The 18,318-nt window shown below is 34.4% G+C and overlaps 1 protein-coding gene across 2 annotated transcripts in view; it reads left to right on the plus strand.

Annotated features, from left to right (window-relative positions):
- RabGGTa (Rab geranylgeranyltransferase subunit alpha) overlaps positions 1–18,318 on the plus strand; it is a 105,107-nt gene that overhangs the window by 83,570 nt on the left and 3,219 nt on the right. Inside the window, exons 1-7 of one of the 2 annotated variants that reach the window (XM_071594622.1) lie at positions 5,635–5,765; positions 5,926–6,036; positions 6,244–6,368; positions 6,952–7,139; positions 10,321–10,524; positions 12,845–13,119; positions 14,411–14,717. In XM_071594622.1, the coding sequence (XP_071450723.1) occupies positions 5,763–5,765; positions 5,926–6,036; positions 6,244–6,368; positions 6,952–7,139; positions 10,321–10,524; positions 12,845–13,119; positions 14,411–14,717 (1,213 nt within the window). In that variant the 5' untranslated portion in view covers positions 5,635–5,762. Of the gene's footprint in view, positions 1–5,634; positions 5,766–5,925; positions 6,037–6,243; positions 6,369–6,951; positions 7,140–10,320; positions 10,525–12,844; positions 13,120–14,410; positions 14,718–18,318 lie in introns of those variants that run through there. The other variant, XM_071594623.1, reaches the window with a different exon arrangement.

Genomic DNA, 18,318 nt, shown 5'->3' on the forward strand with positions numbered 1-18,318 from the left:
TACATTTTCAATATCACCGTTAAAGAGACGCCCTCCCAATTTATTCAAGATCTTCAATTTGTAACTTCGCTCTGTGGGATGTTCTAGCTGCTCTATTTTTTTGGATACGCTGCTGAGTTGATCATAACAATGTTTTACAAATCTAGCTCCTCTACGCTGCACGCGGTCCTGTGCGGCAATTAATCCAACTTCGTGAGGATCCCATATAATTACTTACAGCATATTCTAAGTTAGGCCTAACCAGCGAAAGATAATATTCCTCTTTGACCTATTCATCACATTTACCAAGTACTCTTCTAATAAATCCTAATTTTTTGTTAACTTGTCCACATATTCCCCGTATGTGTTTCACCCAGGAGAGGTCGTGAGGGTTACGCCTAGGTCGAGCCTACTCATTCCATTTCGGTGTTTCCGATGCAGTAGGCGTTCGGTAGGGAATTGCTCTTTGTAAAAATTTATCTCTACGCCCTTTTTTAAGTTAAATTCTAATTGCCAAGTGCCGCGCCAGCGTTGTATAGTATTTAGGGCATCTAATAAAGCTACTGTATACTCAGGCTTATTGATATCAATGTAAACCACTGCATCGTTGGCAAATAAACGTATCATACTAGTGGCTACGGAGTCAATTTCGTTAACGTTATGGAATTTGGGTTATGGAACACAACCCTCAGGCTTATTGATATCAGTGTAAACCGCTGCATCGTTGGCAAATAAACGTATCATACTAGTGACTACGGAGTCAATGTCGTTAACGCTAAGTAGGAATATCGTAAAAGAGGTCCGGCAGCATTTTCCTGGGGAACACCTGAAGTAACTTCTACTGTATTTGAGCTAACCCCATCTATGACTACTCCTTGTACCCGACCATTAAAAAAATCTTTAATCCCAAAATATTTTTTTAATGCCATATGCTTCTAGCTTTGCGAGTAGTTTACTATGAGGCACTTTGTCGAAGGCTTTTTTAAAATCTAAAATATCGTGTCCACTGGAACATTGCTCTTTCCCGAAATAAGAATATCATGCGCAAGGAGCGCGAGTTGTGTCCCGCAGGATCTATCCTTTCGGAAACAGTGCTGATTTTTGATTGACAATTCCTGACTATCGAGGTGTTTCACAATCGAACTAGCAATTAAATTTTCCATAACCTTTCACGAAATGGATGTGGGAGAAATAGGTCTGAAATTGCTCGGTTCCTCCTGGTATCCGTTTGTAAATATCCCTAATATTTTTCATCTTAGTATGACATCTTAGTATGCGTTATCTTTAATAGATTTACTTGGAATGAACCTGTTGACAGCTGAGAACTTGATATCAAGGAAGTGATTCCACGTATCCTTAGTACTTCGGTAATTGCTATCCTTCTTAAAATGGTCAAATTAGCTGTAGCTTGCACTTTTTCGTGTATGTTTGCCGCTAAAAAATCTAGAATATTATCGCCCCTAGTTGGTGAAGTGGCAACTTGATGCATGGAGTCCCACTTAAAAGAATTCAATAGCGATTTGCAGATATCTTTGTATTTACCCCCGTTTCAAAGCATTATGTGCTCCAATCAATAGATGGGATATTCAAATCTCCACCGATTATAACGTCATAATTACTATGTATTAAAACCCAGGTCATAAGATTAAAACACTATGGGGAATCAACGAAGTTACAAATTTTAATTCGAAAATGTCTGTATAGTTTGAATTTCTGCTGATAACTCATAATGATAAGTAACCTTCTGAAGATATATTTACTTTACATTAAAAAAAAAGTCAAGAACAAATGCAATTTGTGTGTAAGAACCAAGTGTATGTGTCTTTATTCAGTATGAATGGATTCTACTGCGTTATACATGAAACCACATATTACAATGTCTTTTTAATCTGTATTTTAGTTTTGTAAATCGGCCCCCTGGTGTGCATAAAGAAAAAGACACTTCAGAATTTTTTTTTCCCGAAAGTGGATGCTTAGGAGTGGAGTTAGCTTATATTGTATTATAGTGGTAATAGATTTTCTTTGCAGTAGGATTTGTTTTGATTGGCATATGTTTTTTATACTTTTGAATATCAGTGACCAAATACTTTTGAGTTGATTAAATCAGCTTATTGATATTCATTTATTGAATTTTGTGCCATTTAGAATTTTACCTTACTAGTTCTCTATTAGAAAATAGTTATTCAAAAGAAATCATTATTTATTACTTTTGATAAATTATTTTTGATATTGCTCTGATTTTTTAAGTGTACAGAAGATAAAACATTCATCTTAGCGAAGCCATAAACACCTGACCACATTTTTTCAGTTCTCCATTTCTTAAAAATAAATGATTCTTCAATATTTTCATTTTTAAACTGTAAATTCCTAGGTTTCTTCATTATATCTCACCTAATTTCTTCAGTTTCCCATATGCTAAATATTAAATAATTTGTCTTCATCATTGTCTTCTAATAACTGCAGATTGCTAGTCTTCATCATTCTGTCAACAGTTTTTAAGACTTATCAATTTATAAAAGTACATAGTATTATCCAGCTCTTTGAGTGAATCATGTTTCTATATATAAAATTCAAAGAGTCGATAGGTCTCTTTCCCTCAATAGAACAAAAATTATTTCCAAATCATAGTATTGAGAAGTGAATTTGTATTCTTAATTTCATTAAAGTGAATTCAACTTTCATTTATTATGTAAACTATAATCTAGGCACACTTCTATGACTTTTGATTATCCATAAGGCTCTCTCAACCCTTTTTACAGATAAAATTTTAACTAAGCCATTATCAGTGTTGAATCTAAATTCCTCAACGTCCAAAGTATGTACTTATATTTTATATAGGCAGAAAACAAACATTTTACCATTGAGTATTTAGAAATGTGACTGACACATGTTTTTAATTTTTAAAGAAATACCCATTTTAAGGATAGCATGTTGTGGAAACTGTGGTATAATATATTGTTTTTCCTTCAATCTGGAAATTTTGTACATGCTAAGAATAATAACCAAAGGAAAGGAAATGAACAGAATAACTGACGTTCTTTCACATGAATTATTTGATGCAAGTTTTTAATAATTACGTTTTTAATTGATAAAATTATCCGAAATAACAAAGTTATATTTAAGCATTTTATTAATATTTTACCCACAGTTGAGTTAAATTTGAATTAGATCATCATTTAAAATATGTGCATTATTTTTGCTATTTTATATTTTTAATTTGAATTTTTAACTTACAGATCATAAAAAAATGTTTTTTTAAATTTAATTAATGTATTTATTTATACACTTACATTGACTTATAATCCCACCATAAATGATGTATCTAATTTCATTAAGGTGACTCAAATAGAAATACTACTTTAAATAATTACTTTTGGCTTACCCTTTAACCATGTCCAATGTGATATCAAATTCTCCTTAAATAGGATAAATTCAACAAACAGTACCACCCACTTTAATTTTAATAAATTTCTGCTTGAGAGTATACGCAGCCATGAAGCAATGTAAAAAATTTTCTTTTCCAATTCCATTTGTTTATTCACTTTTTGAAATTACTCATGGGTCTCAGCCTTGTAACATAATTCAAGGTTGGGAAGAATGCATATTGAACAAAAGTAAATCTTTATAGATTATCTACAACAGATATCACCTATTTTACATGTGATTCTTAAACAAAGTATGGCAACAGTCTAATTATTCCAGTCCAGTTTATTGACAGTAGCACGTGAATAATTCATGTACATTGCTTAACCTACAAAAGGCCTGGATGACTGCTAACTGAAGGATATACATCTTGGGCTTTATTTTCTCCATAAAAAATATTTAATTAGGGAATTAGTCCACTGCATCTCACTGCTTGAGTCCACTCTCTCTTTTGTTAACTTCTTCATTAAATTATAATTCCTTACCGTAACATATTTCATGGCCTGATTATTCCAGTAGGTATCGGGAATGCATATTTTCAATCAAAATTCAGCCTCAAACCTATCTATTTCCTTTATTATTGTCTCATTGTTGAGCTGACACACGTTCACGTACGTTTGAATATAGCGGTCTTATTACTGGTCACTGTATATGTAATGACATGATTCGTATATATTGATTGTATATGTACGGGATTCGTATACTGTATATGTATATCATTCGTATTCTGTATATTTTTCCCGGATACTATGGTCTTACATGTTGATCTAAATTCCTGAATAACCGTCATGGCTTGGAGATCTTTAACTATTAAACCTACGGTTTTTACTTACACGGTTACCAAGTTTCAGAAACCATGAATATACCTTTAACTATGGTCCTGCTAGTAGTAACTAGGATAATTAACAGGAAAAGCAGAAAATATTTTGCTTCGGGGAGGTATCAGCTAAGGTGCGAGATATATATTGAGCCACGTTGAACGTCAAGAGCCAGGTAGCGCCAAACATTGAAGTAAGCTTTTGGTGTTTCAGAACTCAGGAAGTTTCAGACTTGTTTAAGTTAACATTAAAGATTCGATTGGCATTTTACTTTTTACACTATTCATCTAAATAAATGTGACCAGTTTCACCCTAATAAAGCGTCCTCTTCCAACGCTATGCAACTTATATGTATAGTATAGCGAGCGTGAACAGGAGAGTGTGGGATATTTTGAAACGGTTTTTGCGAGTTTCAAGCAAGGGTCTTTGAAGATTTGATTTTTGAGGTTCAGAATTATTATTCAATGTGCTACTATATTTTACTTTTCTAACTCAGATATACGAGATTGTTAATCATTAAAATATCAGTTCTAGGAGTTAGTTACCTAATCGTTCACAGGCTGTAATAATCATAAAAACGTTGGTACGATCAAACCCTAAGTTCAACACAAAGAAACGCTATAAACAAGCGGAGAATAATAAAATGGGCAATGAAATATAAAAACGTTGAGAATAATAAAATGAACACACGTTAAGGAATTTTTTCACAAAAAATCAATACACTAATCTATAGGCATTTATTTAGAGCCTTATTTGTATGAACGCGCAGTGACTTCAAGACTTCATGTTTAAACAGTGAACATGTATCAGTAAATATCAACCCATATGTTAATATGGAAGTAAAGGTCATCTTACTGTGGAAGTATTTTACAAAAAGCATCGGCAACAGTAGTGATAAAAAATAAATTAGTATTGGTAGCTATATAGTGGCCATAGCTATGAGTACAGTTGAAATCTAATGATACAAAAAATAATAAATTTTTTTGCATTATTTGCATCAAAAGCAGCCCATAAGTCAGTGCCTTTTCTATTGTAATTTCATAAGGTCAACTACTGCATACTTTTTCGAGGGCCTGAAAGACATTAATATGGAATATGAGTGTATACTCATGTTACATATGTACTTAGGTCACGATGTGAGTTCAGCATGCTTTGGCTCTTTTTGTAATTTTTTCATTGTGATGAAAATGTATCTCCTCAAATAAAATTGCTAATTTGAAATATCTTTTTATTGAAACCTATTTTTCGCTGTTAATATTACGGATACTTTTACGATATGTCATTCTGATGACGAAATATTTCTTCTTAGTTTCAAGTGTATTCCGCAGAATCGCAGCTATTGGCTCACGTGACCGTCGTCTGCTAAATTTTGTTTCCCCACGGTTTCATCAGTCAAATATTGGGATAAGTTCACGCACGAAGTACTGCTTCGCGTGTAATATTAACACGCGATTTCCTTAGTTGTTTAGAAAGTGCTTAATCTGTTTCGTATCTTATAAACGGGAGAGTTGATCGATTACGGCCGAGGGTACAGTTGTCATCATGGTATGCTATATATTGAAGAATATTTATGTAACAACCCATTTAATTGTATTTAATTCTTGTAAAAAATTCGTTCGCATTTTGATTGCCAAACTGCAGTGAGGATATTACATTGTATGGTTGTTTATTATGTTTGTAATCAAGACTACCCTTACATTTTCAGCACGGTCGTGTCAAGGTGAAAACTTCTGCACAGGAGCAAGAGGAGAAGAGAAAAGAAAGAGAAAGAAAGCTGAACATATATAGAACCAGCTATGATACCGTCTGTGAGAAGGTTAGTTATAAAGTTTTTGGTTTTTTCCCCACATTTATATGATGCGGTAGTTGGGTGATCACCACAATCGAAAATTTGAGTTTTGTGTCTTGTGCTCAGATCTTTTCAATACTATTTCGCTCGTATCACCAAGGTGTCAAATTTTGTCGAGCGTCTTCCTTAGAATGGTTTTTTTTAACGAGTTTTTTGCTTTTTCCGTACATGAAGAGAAAATTGGGAGAATACGATGAAGATTTACTCCGTGTTACTGAGCAACTGTTATGTGGAAATCCAGATGTATCTACTCTGTGGAATGTAAGAAGAGAAGCCTTCAATGTAGCTCGTGAAACCAAGTGGGTATTTTCTAAACTTTTTAAAATGAAAGTCATCCCTTTCGTCATGTATGGAGGGTTATGTGACTTTGAGATATTAGTGAAATGGTTGTCTATTGTTTTCATGGTAAGTTTTGTATGGATAAAATGTACTCGCCTACATTTCTTAAACCTTTCCTAGCAAGACAGAATGACCGTCTGCACTACAATAAACCTCTATACTTTATTATAGATTATATCTCTCGTTATTCCGTCCAACGTGAATTTCCTTTTCCTACCCCTACATCATTTGATTAACGTTCTCCCCTCTTTCATAGTCTTCGTCATTCCATTGCCTTTCAAAACACAGTGCCACCAACGTTCCTGCTTTGTCTAACGTGATGTACCCTTCTACCAGTACAGTTTAGTACTTTTTAGATGTTTAATAATGAATGCATCGTACAGTGCTCAACGAACAGCCCAATAAGTTGAATCATGTACAAAATTTTGCTTTTTGTAGAAATTTAAAGAGTTGTCAAATGACCATGGTGTATGCTACTGCCGCATATATGCAATGGATCTATCATGTTATTTTTTCATTTGTATTTGCATGCTATTTTTTCAGGACTCCGGAAGAATGTGAGGACATGCTCAAGGGAGAGCTTAGATTGATAGAAGCGGCATTGAGATCCAATCCCAAATCCTATGGTGCTTGGCATCACCGCATGTGGGTCATGGAATCTATGAAAACCCCTCCCGTTTCTCAAGATCTCATGCTGTGTGGCAAGCTTCTATCAATGGATGCACGAAATTGTAATTCATTGCTTTACTTTCCAAATAGTTAATATTAGCAGATGTGTGTGTTGAATTTGCAAGAAATTATAGTTAAATTTTTATTTATTATGTAATTTTTTTAATGTAATATCATAACTGAACTTCGTCTTCATTACACTAACGGAATTGTATTGTGCTGAGAAAATTAGGCATGTACTAGGTTTCTGAATTTTGAATTGATTTATATTGTTCTTAATTATTTTGCAAATGCTATTCACTAACTTAACTAACAGTTCTTTGCACACTTTTCTGATTCTATCACTTTTTCTGTGACACTCACTCTCTTTCCAAAAATGGACAATTTGCACTGATTTCTGTTATTTTACTCTCCATGTCCTGGGCGTTGATGATATAACTATTCATTCAAAGGATCAATTTCCAGACTGTGCTATTCTCTATTTTGAACAAATTTCAAATGAAATACATATATCTGAGTCGAGTCCAAAATTTATAGTAAAAAGATCCAAAGATTGTGAGCCATACAACTGTGGACTCAATGTGGTATTACTCACAGCTCTCTCCCATAATATAAAAAAATATTTACAATTTGTTAATTAAAACAATATGTCCATTTAATGTTGACTTCTAGCCTAGTGTAATGAGTGCAGAGCTACTGCCACTCTCAGTAGCACTTCAACCTTGTCCTGAACTGATCTTCTTCCAGACATTTTCATGTAGTAATGCGGTCTTCATGCTATACAAATGCAATGCTTTTTCATCAGTAGTAATGACCATGAGATGTTGGTCAACCTTGAATAAGTGAGAAAGAGTAGAATTATTTTATCATAAATAGCGGGGAGTGTAGAGATTAGGAGGGTGCACATAGATTTTACTATGGTTAGTATTTGATGATATATCTGTCACATGCTGATGCTTCCCTTAAGATATTTAGCTGTCTTTTTTATGTACTTTGTCAAGTAAAGTTTTAATGAGTAATGATAACAGAATGAGTAACACTTGAAGAATGTTTTGTATCTCTATCCTGCATGAGATGCTAAAAGACAATGAGGAAAGATAAGGCTTTGGCTGGAAGATCTTGTTAAAGCATAAAACTTGGAACAATTAGTTAATGATTGAGAATATTTAATGACATTGTGAACAATGATAATGGTAAGACGAGGGCTAATGTATTTCTAATATCATTTGTATCTCTTAGATTTGTTATGTAGCAGCTTTGCAATGCTAGCAAGGAAGTTAACAAGTTATGAAGTGACAGGAGAATTCCAAATATTGAGCCCTTTTGTTAACAGCAGGTTGAACTTATACTAATATTGCATGCTTGAGTAATTTGTGTTCGAGGAATTAGTCCTTAGGCATTGGAGTGGAGCAAAGAAATGAGAGGAATTGGGAAAAGACTTTACAATGAACGTGAATATTTGTTGGCATAAATCCTGCATTTTTTTACTGTTTTATTATTTGTAACCCATTAGATTTTTTGTAGTCTACATTCTAAATTATTTTTAATTGAAAGGGATGACTTATAAAAGTGCAGAAGTGACAGCTTTTTCTGTGTAACATTTTGGAACTCAATCACTTGCATTGCAATCAGCAAAAATAACAGCATCGCCTGCAAGTCATATTTTTACTTACTTCATAATGGTCCAATTTTGTGATAGTGAAACTGGCCATTTTCAGAATGTCAGGTTTAAACAAATGCTTGTGTAATGAAACTTGTAAAATTCTTCTTAATAGAGTGTAACATATTTAATTGTTTCAACAAATTTAAGGATATGTAATTTAAAATCAGTTTTTGTTGTCATTGCAATGATGTAACATTTTTTTATGTATTGACTTTGCCAATAATTTGTATTATCTCACTAAGGCTTCATTTCTTATAAAATATCTCTAAATTAAATAATTCAAACGCTGATGAGACCATTTTCAACATATGAGCTGGGCATATTCATTTACAAAACTGCTTCCTTTGGAATATCTATACTTTACCTGGCTTATTGCTTATCAAAAAATGGATCCATAACCTTTTAGAATAGTCAAGTGTATCAAATGAAATATGGCCAGTAACTGTAATGTTGGCTTTTGCTACCTTCACTTACGTCTTGTAGGTATGCCATTAAGGGAACAGTACAGAGTATTAACTTGTTTTCAGTTAACTTCAGCTACAAATTCATTTTCTACCATAAATATAATTTTAATATGTATCCATGTTTTGTGTTCAAAATTTATGCTTTGTTAAGTTCATTTTCTTATAATTTGACTAATGGCGTTTATTATTTAATTGAAGTTTGTTAAAAATAATTGTTAATTAACATAACATGGTACCTTATGAAATTGATCAAGTACACAGGACTATTACAGAGTTATAAATGGTGCAGTTGAGTATCCCTTGCAGAAGAATGAGTAAACTCACTCTTTTGGTGTGTGTTTTTAGACACTAACCTCTAGGGTTATCTGATCCTTTAGAGTTAAATAGCAATTAGAGATTTTTGTGAATAAACATGAATTTTTTAATAAATGGAAAATTCCAGATTACAATCAAAACTTAGCCTGCATGTCCTTGAGCAATTAAAAAGAAGATGTGTCGGGCAAAGTCTACTCTCAGGAAATCTTACTCATCCTGCATTTAATTAGCTGATGTGTAATAATATCCATTGTACAGAATTGCAAATGTGAATATTCATTCTTTCAGTTTATTGAATACCTCGAGGATAGAATTATGCAATGATCAGTGTCAATTCAGAATTACCGTATTTTCCCATCGATAATGCGCACATTATATATGCAAATATGTTCAGATGTTCGATAAAAATGACGATGTGCATTATGTAGTGAAAATTGAAAAATCCAAACATTTACATGCTTATGTACACAATAATTTAAAGAAGAGTCTCGCAAAAATAAATTGGTCGGGAAGCATGCCTTTCTAATTGCATTCTATTCAATATAGATATGCTACATTTATAGTTATTTAATCTCATAAATCCATTAGAAAAAAAGAAACATAATTTCTTTATCGACGGGAAAACATGGTAATTAGAAGCAATCCAATTTTTCTGTTTGCATCAAATTATGCTATAGCTTTATTTGTAAAATTTAACAGGCATCAAGTTCAAACTGCTATTTCAAGATTCTCATAATATATACAGATGTATTTTGAATTTTTTAATATATGTTGTCATCAAAATTTTTAACTTTTTAACAGTTCATTGCTGGGATTACCGTCGATGGCTTTCAATCAATTTGGCATCTGGCAACAAGAATAAGGTAGAGTTGGATTTTTCCTTTGACAAGCTTGCTGAGAACTTCTCCAACTATTCTGCATGGCACTACAGGACTATTTTTCTTCCTGCAGTCCATCCAGATGAAAGTGCACCATGCTCAATCACTCCTGAGCAGCATAAAAAAGGTGACTTTTTTTAATCTTATTTTTATTTTATCAGTTAACCCTCCCCATAGGCCTTGACATGGTAGAAGGACTAACATGATTTAATCACCCCCTAGGGGTGTGCTTGTGGAAGTAATGATAATTACTCGCTGTAATTTCATCCTTGTCTGATCAGCTGAAGGGTAGGAACCAGATGAAATATAATCCGTTGCAGTGGTATCTTTTCCCCTAAGAAGTGGCTGAAAAGAACTGAAAGTCATTAAAGTGATGATTTCATGTCCAAATAGGGGACGTGGCAGTTTAGTGGGTAAAACACAGGATTTTTTGAACAGAGTCTGGATTAGATTCTGGGTGATACCTCTAGGCACTCTCAACTTTATCCAAGCTTAGTGATTTTTCAGGTACAAGATCTACCTGGGAAATCACAGCCAGCATTGGAAAAGGAACTGACCTCTCTTATTGCCCTGATGTGTGAATTTCACATGATATTACCCTTGTACAAGGTGAGCTCTACCCTCGCCTATCAAGCCATCCTTTGAGTTGATAACTGTGGTATCCATGTTAAAAATTGTTTTGAGAAAGGCCATGGTATATCACTTACGTTGAGCAATTCTCCCGAGACAATGATGTACTCCCATGCAAGAATATTGAATCCTGGCAACTGTGGGACTCAGAGTACTGGGCAGAGGAAGACATAGTGAGTTCATTCATTACTAGGATTCCAACATTAAACCTGCGAGTTCCATACTGAATTACTGAAAAAATTTCTTTAGAAAGAATATTTATTATATAAATATGCTGAAAATAAGTTAAATAAATGAAACATATATAATTTGGTAGAAAAGAAAATAAAACATGAAAATAAGAAATATTTAATTGTTATTTTCATTTATTGCTATTGAGAAAAGAATCACCTACAGTGATGCCGGTGTTTGTGGGAAAACTCATCCCATTGCAGTATTGCTCACATCAACTTTGGCACTCAAAAGAGATAATGATGGTAATCCATTCCTTCATCTATTTCAATGAGGCTGTCAGCTATTAAATGCATGATCACTCTTAGAAAGGGGGAGGGAACAGTTTTACCTAAATTTTCATGTAGATTACTTATGTGAAAGTAAAGTAAGGTAATGGTTGATGAGAGATACTTGTACTAGGAAGTATCAACAAAAGATTAAGAAAGGGCAAAAATGAGTACTTAGCAAAATTAATACCTACAGGACCAGTGTAATAGGTTTGGGATGAGAGCCAGTCATAAGAAAGCAAAGGTATATAGGTTGTCAAGAAATAAGGAGGCAAAGTAAAACAAAGTAAAAGTTAAAGGGCATAAATTGGAGTAGGTAGAATAGCTCTCATATTCAGGAAATGATTTAGATGAAACTGGGCAGTAAGTAGTTAAGACATATTAAAAGAATTGTATTAGTTAGGTAGATTCTTGCCCACTTTGGTATAAACTAATAAACTTGCAATGATTTTTACACTCTGAAATTGTTGCACAGTAATGCCTATTTAGTGGATGACTCCGTTTTAAGTTACTGTTGCCACATCTCCTGCAGTTTCTTGGAATTTGTCAGAGGTAAAACACCCCTACTGTTTTAAGTTGGCTTTGACCTCATGGACTGTGGCACATCACGCACAACTACAAATCTTGTGACATTTTATTTATGGTATTTTGTCACAATATATTGCTGCTTTAAATCCCTCAAAATTTCTAAGTGTAAGAGGATGCCTTGGTGGCTTATTTGGCCAAAGCCCCTGACCGGACATCGGATGGCTTTTGGTACATGGACTGTAATGGCCCTCACCACAACTGCTCTTTCTGTTGCACCTTGAATAATTCCACACAAACTCTCCAGCAAACTCCTCCATGCCACTCTCGTATTGCATATCTCTCCTTGAAATCATATAAATAAGGCTGTGCCTAAAGTGATTTTAGGCTGTGACAAGGGCTGGGAAAATGATTGGTTGGATGGTCAAGGGAATAAAAATATTTCTAGGTAAAAGAGTGTGAAATATTCATACCATTATCCAAAGAGCTACCTATGCACCACGTTCTATTCAGCGAGATTCCTGTAGCCCCACTAAAAGCATGCTCTGCTTCAGATCTACTATCTGGCAAATTTTCTAGTCTTCTTGTTGGCCATCTGATCGCATTTTCATTATTCAAGGAGTTATGATGTCTCTGATTTCATAAATTTTGAATTTCCCCGAAGTTAAACTACCAATAATTTTTTAAAAATCAATACAGTTATGTTTTTTATATGAATGTGATACTCTTTCTCCTTCATCATATATCAAAAACTGTTTTTTATGCTGAATGCCTAATTTCTTTTTTTTTTAGAACTTGAATTAGTTCAGAATGCCGTTTTCACTGACCCAGCTGACCAGAGTGCATGGTTTTACCTGTGGTGGCTCCTGAGAAAGGGGAATCAATCAAAGCCAAAGTTAGTCGTAGGTGTCTTACAATGCAAAGAAAGAAGAATAGTATCTGCATCACTTGCATTGTCAAAGGCTGAAAAACCAAATGGAGACCTCAGTGCAGAATTAAGAATAAGAGATAACGTGGTACAAGGGCATTGGGAATGCCCTGGGTCATTGAAGCATTCTCACGTTTGGGTATCCTTTTTACTGTTGCTCATTTTAGCTAGTTTTTAGTGCACATGTTTAATAGTGCAAACATTTTTTGTGATTAGAAGACAAAACTTGTGAAAAAATCAATTTTAATTGGATTGAGATGTATACCATATCCATTGGCTGCAATGCCTTTGCTTGTGAATTTTTTGATTTATCTTAATTTAAAGGAAGGTCGTCTTCACTGATAAATTAACGATTTTAGCATAGTTTTTAAATTAACTGCAGATTTAGTAAAGAAACAATTTTCAGTATTCACACGCTTATCAATATATTTTTGCACATTCATCATTTGCTTGAGAAGGCTTTATCCATTAGGAATTAGTCATATTTGAGGAACTTAACTTTCTTTGTGCATTTTTGGTATGTAGAATCAATGTTAAATGTGTATTGTGTAGAATTCTCCACCTTCAAATCTCTTTTTTATCCAAGTTAACATAAATTCTTCATTTAATGCACCACCATTTTATGGATTCTCATTGTTTCCTGTGAGAAATTAATAATGTATTTTGTCATATACTCTGCGGATGCAGGCTTCACTTTATTAGAAGTATTTAATATTTATATTAAGTTTTGTACTTTCCCACAGAATTTATTTAAAGGTAATATGCCTTTTACAGACTTACGGCATCATCAGATCTCTAATAATGTGGGAGTTTACCCTTTGCATGGCTAGCTAGTTAATTTATGAAGAAAATCAAACAGGGTAAGATCTCAGTTAACGGAGATCCTACCCTGTTTGATTTTTTATTCCATTAGAGTTTCCAAGAGTATGTTCAAAGGTGAAAAACATTCTTAATCACTCCACTTATCACCTTCAGAAAGGACCGAAATACCCTGTAAATTACTGTCCTTATCCAATGAGACCAATGTTACTGCCTCGTGGTTGAATTTTAATAATTTCTTTATGCATTATTGTGAATCACAATCAAATGTATTGTCTTATTTTACATTAATTTATGTACAAAAAGTTGTTTCACTAAATGAGTATTTCCCTTGGCGAGAAAGATCGCAGAGCGGATTTTGCTCGTATTATGAGATTCCATTGCATAAATTACATTTCATTGGATCTGAATATCTCTGAAGGGATGTCTTTTGTTAAAGAAAAACTTTTGTGGTGATAAGTTCAATCCAAGAGTTAAAATGAGCTGAACAGTATTGCATGAATTTCATGTTTGCAAACATCTTATGCATATAACAATTTCGAGTGGTTGTCATTGTAGAAGTTATTGCTTACGTATATTTGTGCATGTATGCTTCCTTGACTGTAGTTTAGGTATTTGTTCCTCATGTAGAAGAAGGAAATATTTCACCTGAGTTGGATAGTATGACCGAAGAGGAATTAGACAGATCCATAATCCTGAAAGAAGGGGACAAAGTAATGGATGTGCTGCAACTTGTTAGACGGGAGAGTTTGGAGGAAGGGCATGATTTTGAAGAATGGGTGGGCCAGAGAGAGGATGCAGTGGAATTGAGTTGGCTTGAATCTGGTGGGAATCTTGGGAAGGGCTTGTCAACATCTCTTCTTGAGGACCAGCTGGAACTTTGCAGGCTACTGCTTGACTTGGAGCCAGATAGCAAATGTAAGGCCAGCATTTTTCTTGAATAATTTAGTGCCTTTGGTATGAAAAAATCTAAGTATCTATTTTTAAAATGTTTATTTCAAGATTTTTGATTTTTGTTCAATTTTTTGTTTTTAATGGATTCCATTCCCAGCACAAAAATGAAAATCTGGAGTCTTGAAAAAAATGTTTTGTGCCCTTACATAAAGTTTCACATACACATATGCCCCTCATATGTGATCTCACTTATTCATTTTAAAAGTAAACCCAGTTGTGGTCCTAAATAATGTGATTGGAACACCTCTAAACCTGAGGCTTGTGTTAACAACAGCAGCCTAAGGAATCTCAGAATTTACCGTTTGTTGAAAATGACAAGTTGTTTGTGGCAAACACGTTAAGTATTCTGAAATAATAAAAAAGGTATGAATGCGATGGGTGCACTGAAGGTCATTCTGAAAACTGACTTCTGGAACTGCTTCAAGATGTGGAGGCACTGATGGGGAGTATGTTTTTCAGTCAAATGGGGATTACTTTGAAGGGTGCCACAATCCAGATGACAAGGAATAATGCCAGTGCTGAGTTATGGGTAGAGGTTGGATACTTTTGGGACTCTCCTAGGGCATGGAAATCGCCTGAGAATCCAGGGAGTTATCAGTTAGACTATGTTATGGTTATGCATAGATTTAGGAAAAGCATGATTAATTCAGTGTCCTGGGAGCTGATGTGCGATTTAGATCATAATTCTCCACTAATGAAGTTTAACATTAAATTCAAGAGGATGATAACAGGAAGGAAATGAATATGAAAGTATTTCCTGCAAAAACAAGAAGAGAGTATTAGCAGGTTGTAGAAAATAATCATGGCAGATGAAAGGGAGCTGGATACAATAGTAAAAAAATGGGAATGTATGAAAATAATAGATATCAAAAGCAGACAAAAAAACTATAGAAGGACAAGGAAACCATTAATTATAGACAATAGAATTAGAACACTAACTCAGACTGCAGAAAGAATAGGGGAATTTAAATTGAAGAGTTGGGTAGAAGGAAGTATAAAGAATTGAATAATGAACTGAGGCAGAAAACTACTAGAGTGAAGGAGTCAGTGTGAGGATATGGAATGCTTACAAAGAAAGGATGAAATTGGCACCTTTAATTGGTTCAAATTATTTGTGAAAGTGGAGTTTGCTTCAGTGTTAGTCCCTATTCCGAAAAAGGGAAAGGCAGCTATATATGAGGGCTACAGAAAGATAAGTCTGATTTTCCACACATCTAAAGTTGTTCTTAGGATCATCAATAAGTGGATAGAGAGAGCTGGGTAAATGATTACTTCGGGGATGATCAGTTTGGGTTCTGGAAAGGGAGAGGAACGCATGATGTCATTGCAGTAGAGGCCACTAATAGAGAGGAAGTTAGGATACAATCATGATGTATTTGTGTGTTTCGTAAATTCTGAGAAAACATTTGATTGAGTGAATTGGGTGAAATTAATTCATTAATGTCTTGCAGAAAAATAAGAGTAGATTGGGGGGAGTAGGAAATAGTAATAGCATCGTGGGAAGAACTGGAGAAAGGAATGAAAGTCTGTGGGGAATTCTTAAAGTGAGTTACATTCGTGGATGATCAAGCTTTTAGTTTTTCCGAGCAAGCTAAATTGCTTTGGAAAGTCAGTGCTGTAGATATGGTATGAGAATGAAAATAAATGTTGCTGAAACAAATGTTTTCGAGAAAATTGAAAGTTAAATCAAATTTGAAAATAGGAGTTCGTAACCTATAGCAGTTGGAACAGTTTATTTATCTCTGAAATGTTTTTGACCAAAATGAACAAAGTAGTTAGGACATAAGGAGAAGAATTGCACTGGGCAAATAAATTTTCCCAAAGAGAGAATTATTAGCATAGACATTTAAGTAGGGATGTTAAGAAAAGCTACTTGTAACTTTGTAATGGGTCATGGTTTGTACAGTACAGAAACATGGAGGTATATAGAATGTAGGTGGTGAAAGAGAAGAGGCTGTTGAGAGAAATACAATGGAGGCAAGAAAGAAGGATGCATAGTATTTTAATTGGTTATAAGATGGTGAGGTAGGGTTAGAAATAGGTTTGGCATGTTGGATGGAATGAAGAGAGGAAGGAAATATGTAGATTTAAAGAGGTGCTTATTGTAGTATTGGTGAGATAATATTTCACCGAACTTTTGTGTTGCTAAATATGTGTAATGTCTACAGTAGGAAGTAACATATTCACTGCTCTTATATGAAATATGCTACATTGTATCTTTCTTTATTACATTCAGTTGAACCAGGTGAGAGATCTAAAAGGCAAACTTAAACATTTTTATGCTCATTTCTCTTATCTTTAGAAGAAATAATTTATTGAAAGTCAAAGAGATAGTGAACTAAAAATTATCGAAAAATGTCTATATGTGTACAGGTAATGTTTTCAAACCCCTTGCCGTAAATGAGTCTTTATTTAGATATTTTAAATACAGGGTGGGACAGAATGCACTCCCTGATTTTATGGGTGAATTATAAAAAAACCAACCAATATAATTAAAAAATGTTTTTATTTCTGAAAACCACATGCAATGCCAATTTTTTTCATTAGGTTTTGAAAATTATTCCATCCAGGTGACGACCTTGGTGTTCGATGTACATGTTGAGTCATTCAAATAAGTTTTCAGAAACTCTTCTCAGCATGTCTTGCATTATTCCAGCGGTGACATCAGTAATTGCATCCTTAAGAGCTTCCAAGGTCCTTGGTCGAACTTTGTAATACTCAGATTTGAGATATCCCCAACAAAAACAATCACATGGGCTCAAATCCAGGGAGCAAGGGGGCCATGGAACATCTCCTCATAAAGAGATCAGGCAGCCGGTAAATTGTTGTTGAACGATTTGGCGTGAACATTGGGCGATATGAGCTGTGGCACCATCCTGTTGAAACCAAAAGGCTTCTCTGTGTAATGTTTCTCACCATACTCTTCCATTTTGGAGAGTAAAAAGTTCTCCAGCATCTCACAATAGCACACAGAGTTCACAGTAACAGTTGAACCTTGAGATTAAAAAAAGTAAGGCCCAATGATGCCTATGGAGGACACAGCGCACCAAACTGTCACTTTGGGGCTATGAAGAGGTCTTGGGTGAAGTTTGCAAGGGTTGTCAGTTGCCCAGTGACGAAAATTTTGCTTATTTACTGAGCTGGAAAGGTGAATATACGCTTAATTGCTAGACCACAGAATAGTGTCGGGTTGCTCAGAGGTTAAGATTGCGTTGCAAATATCCATATGTTTCACCAACTCTTCTTGACTCAATTCTTGAACAATCATCATCTTGTATGGGTATAAGTGAAGTTCAGAGTGTAAAATTTGCCTTACTGTTCTGGGCGATATTCAAAGAGGAACAGCATGTTTCTGTGCAGAGTGCAACAGAGACTGTTTAATGGATGCTTTCAATACCACGATGTTTACAGGTGTCTGCACACTTTGAAGTCACCTGCTGGTTTTCTAGAATGTGCAGATCCTATCACCTTTACAAGAGTAATCCATTTCCTAATGGTTTTAGCATCAGGAACCCTGTCATGGCGAGCCAAACCAAACCGCCTATGAAAAGCTCTATGTGTTGCC

This window comes from Hetaerina americana, unplaced genomic scaffold (assembly GCF_022747635.1).
Source record: "Hetaerina americana unplaced genomic scaffold, ioHetAmer1.1.p SCAF_65, whole genome shotgun sequence".
Classification (NCBI taxonomy): domain Eukaryota; kingdom Metazoa; phylum Arthropoda; class Insecta; order Odonata; family Calopterygidae; genus Hetaerina; species Hetaerina americana.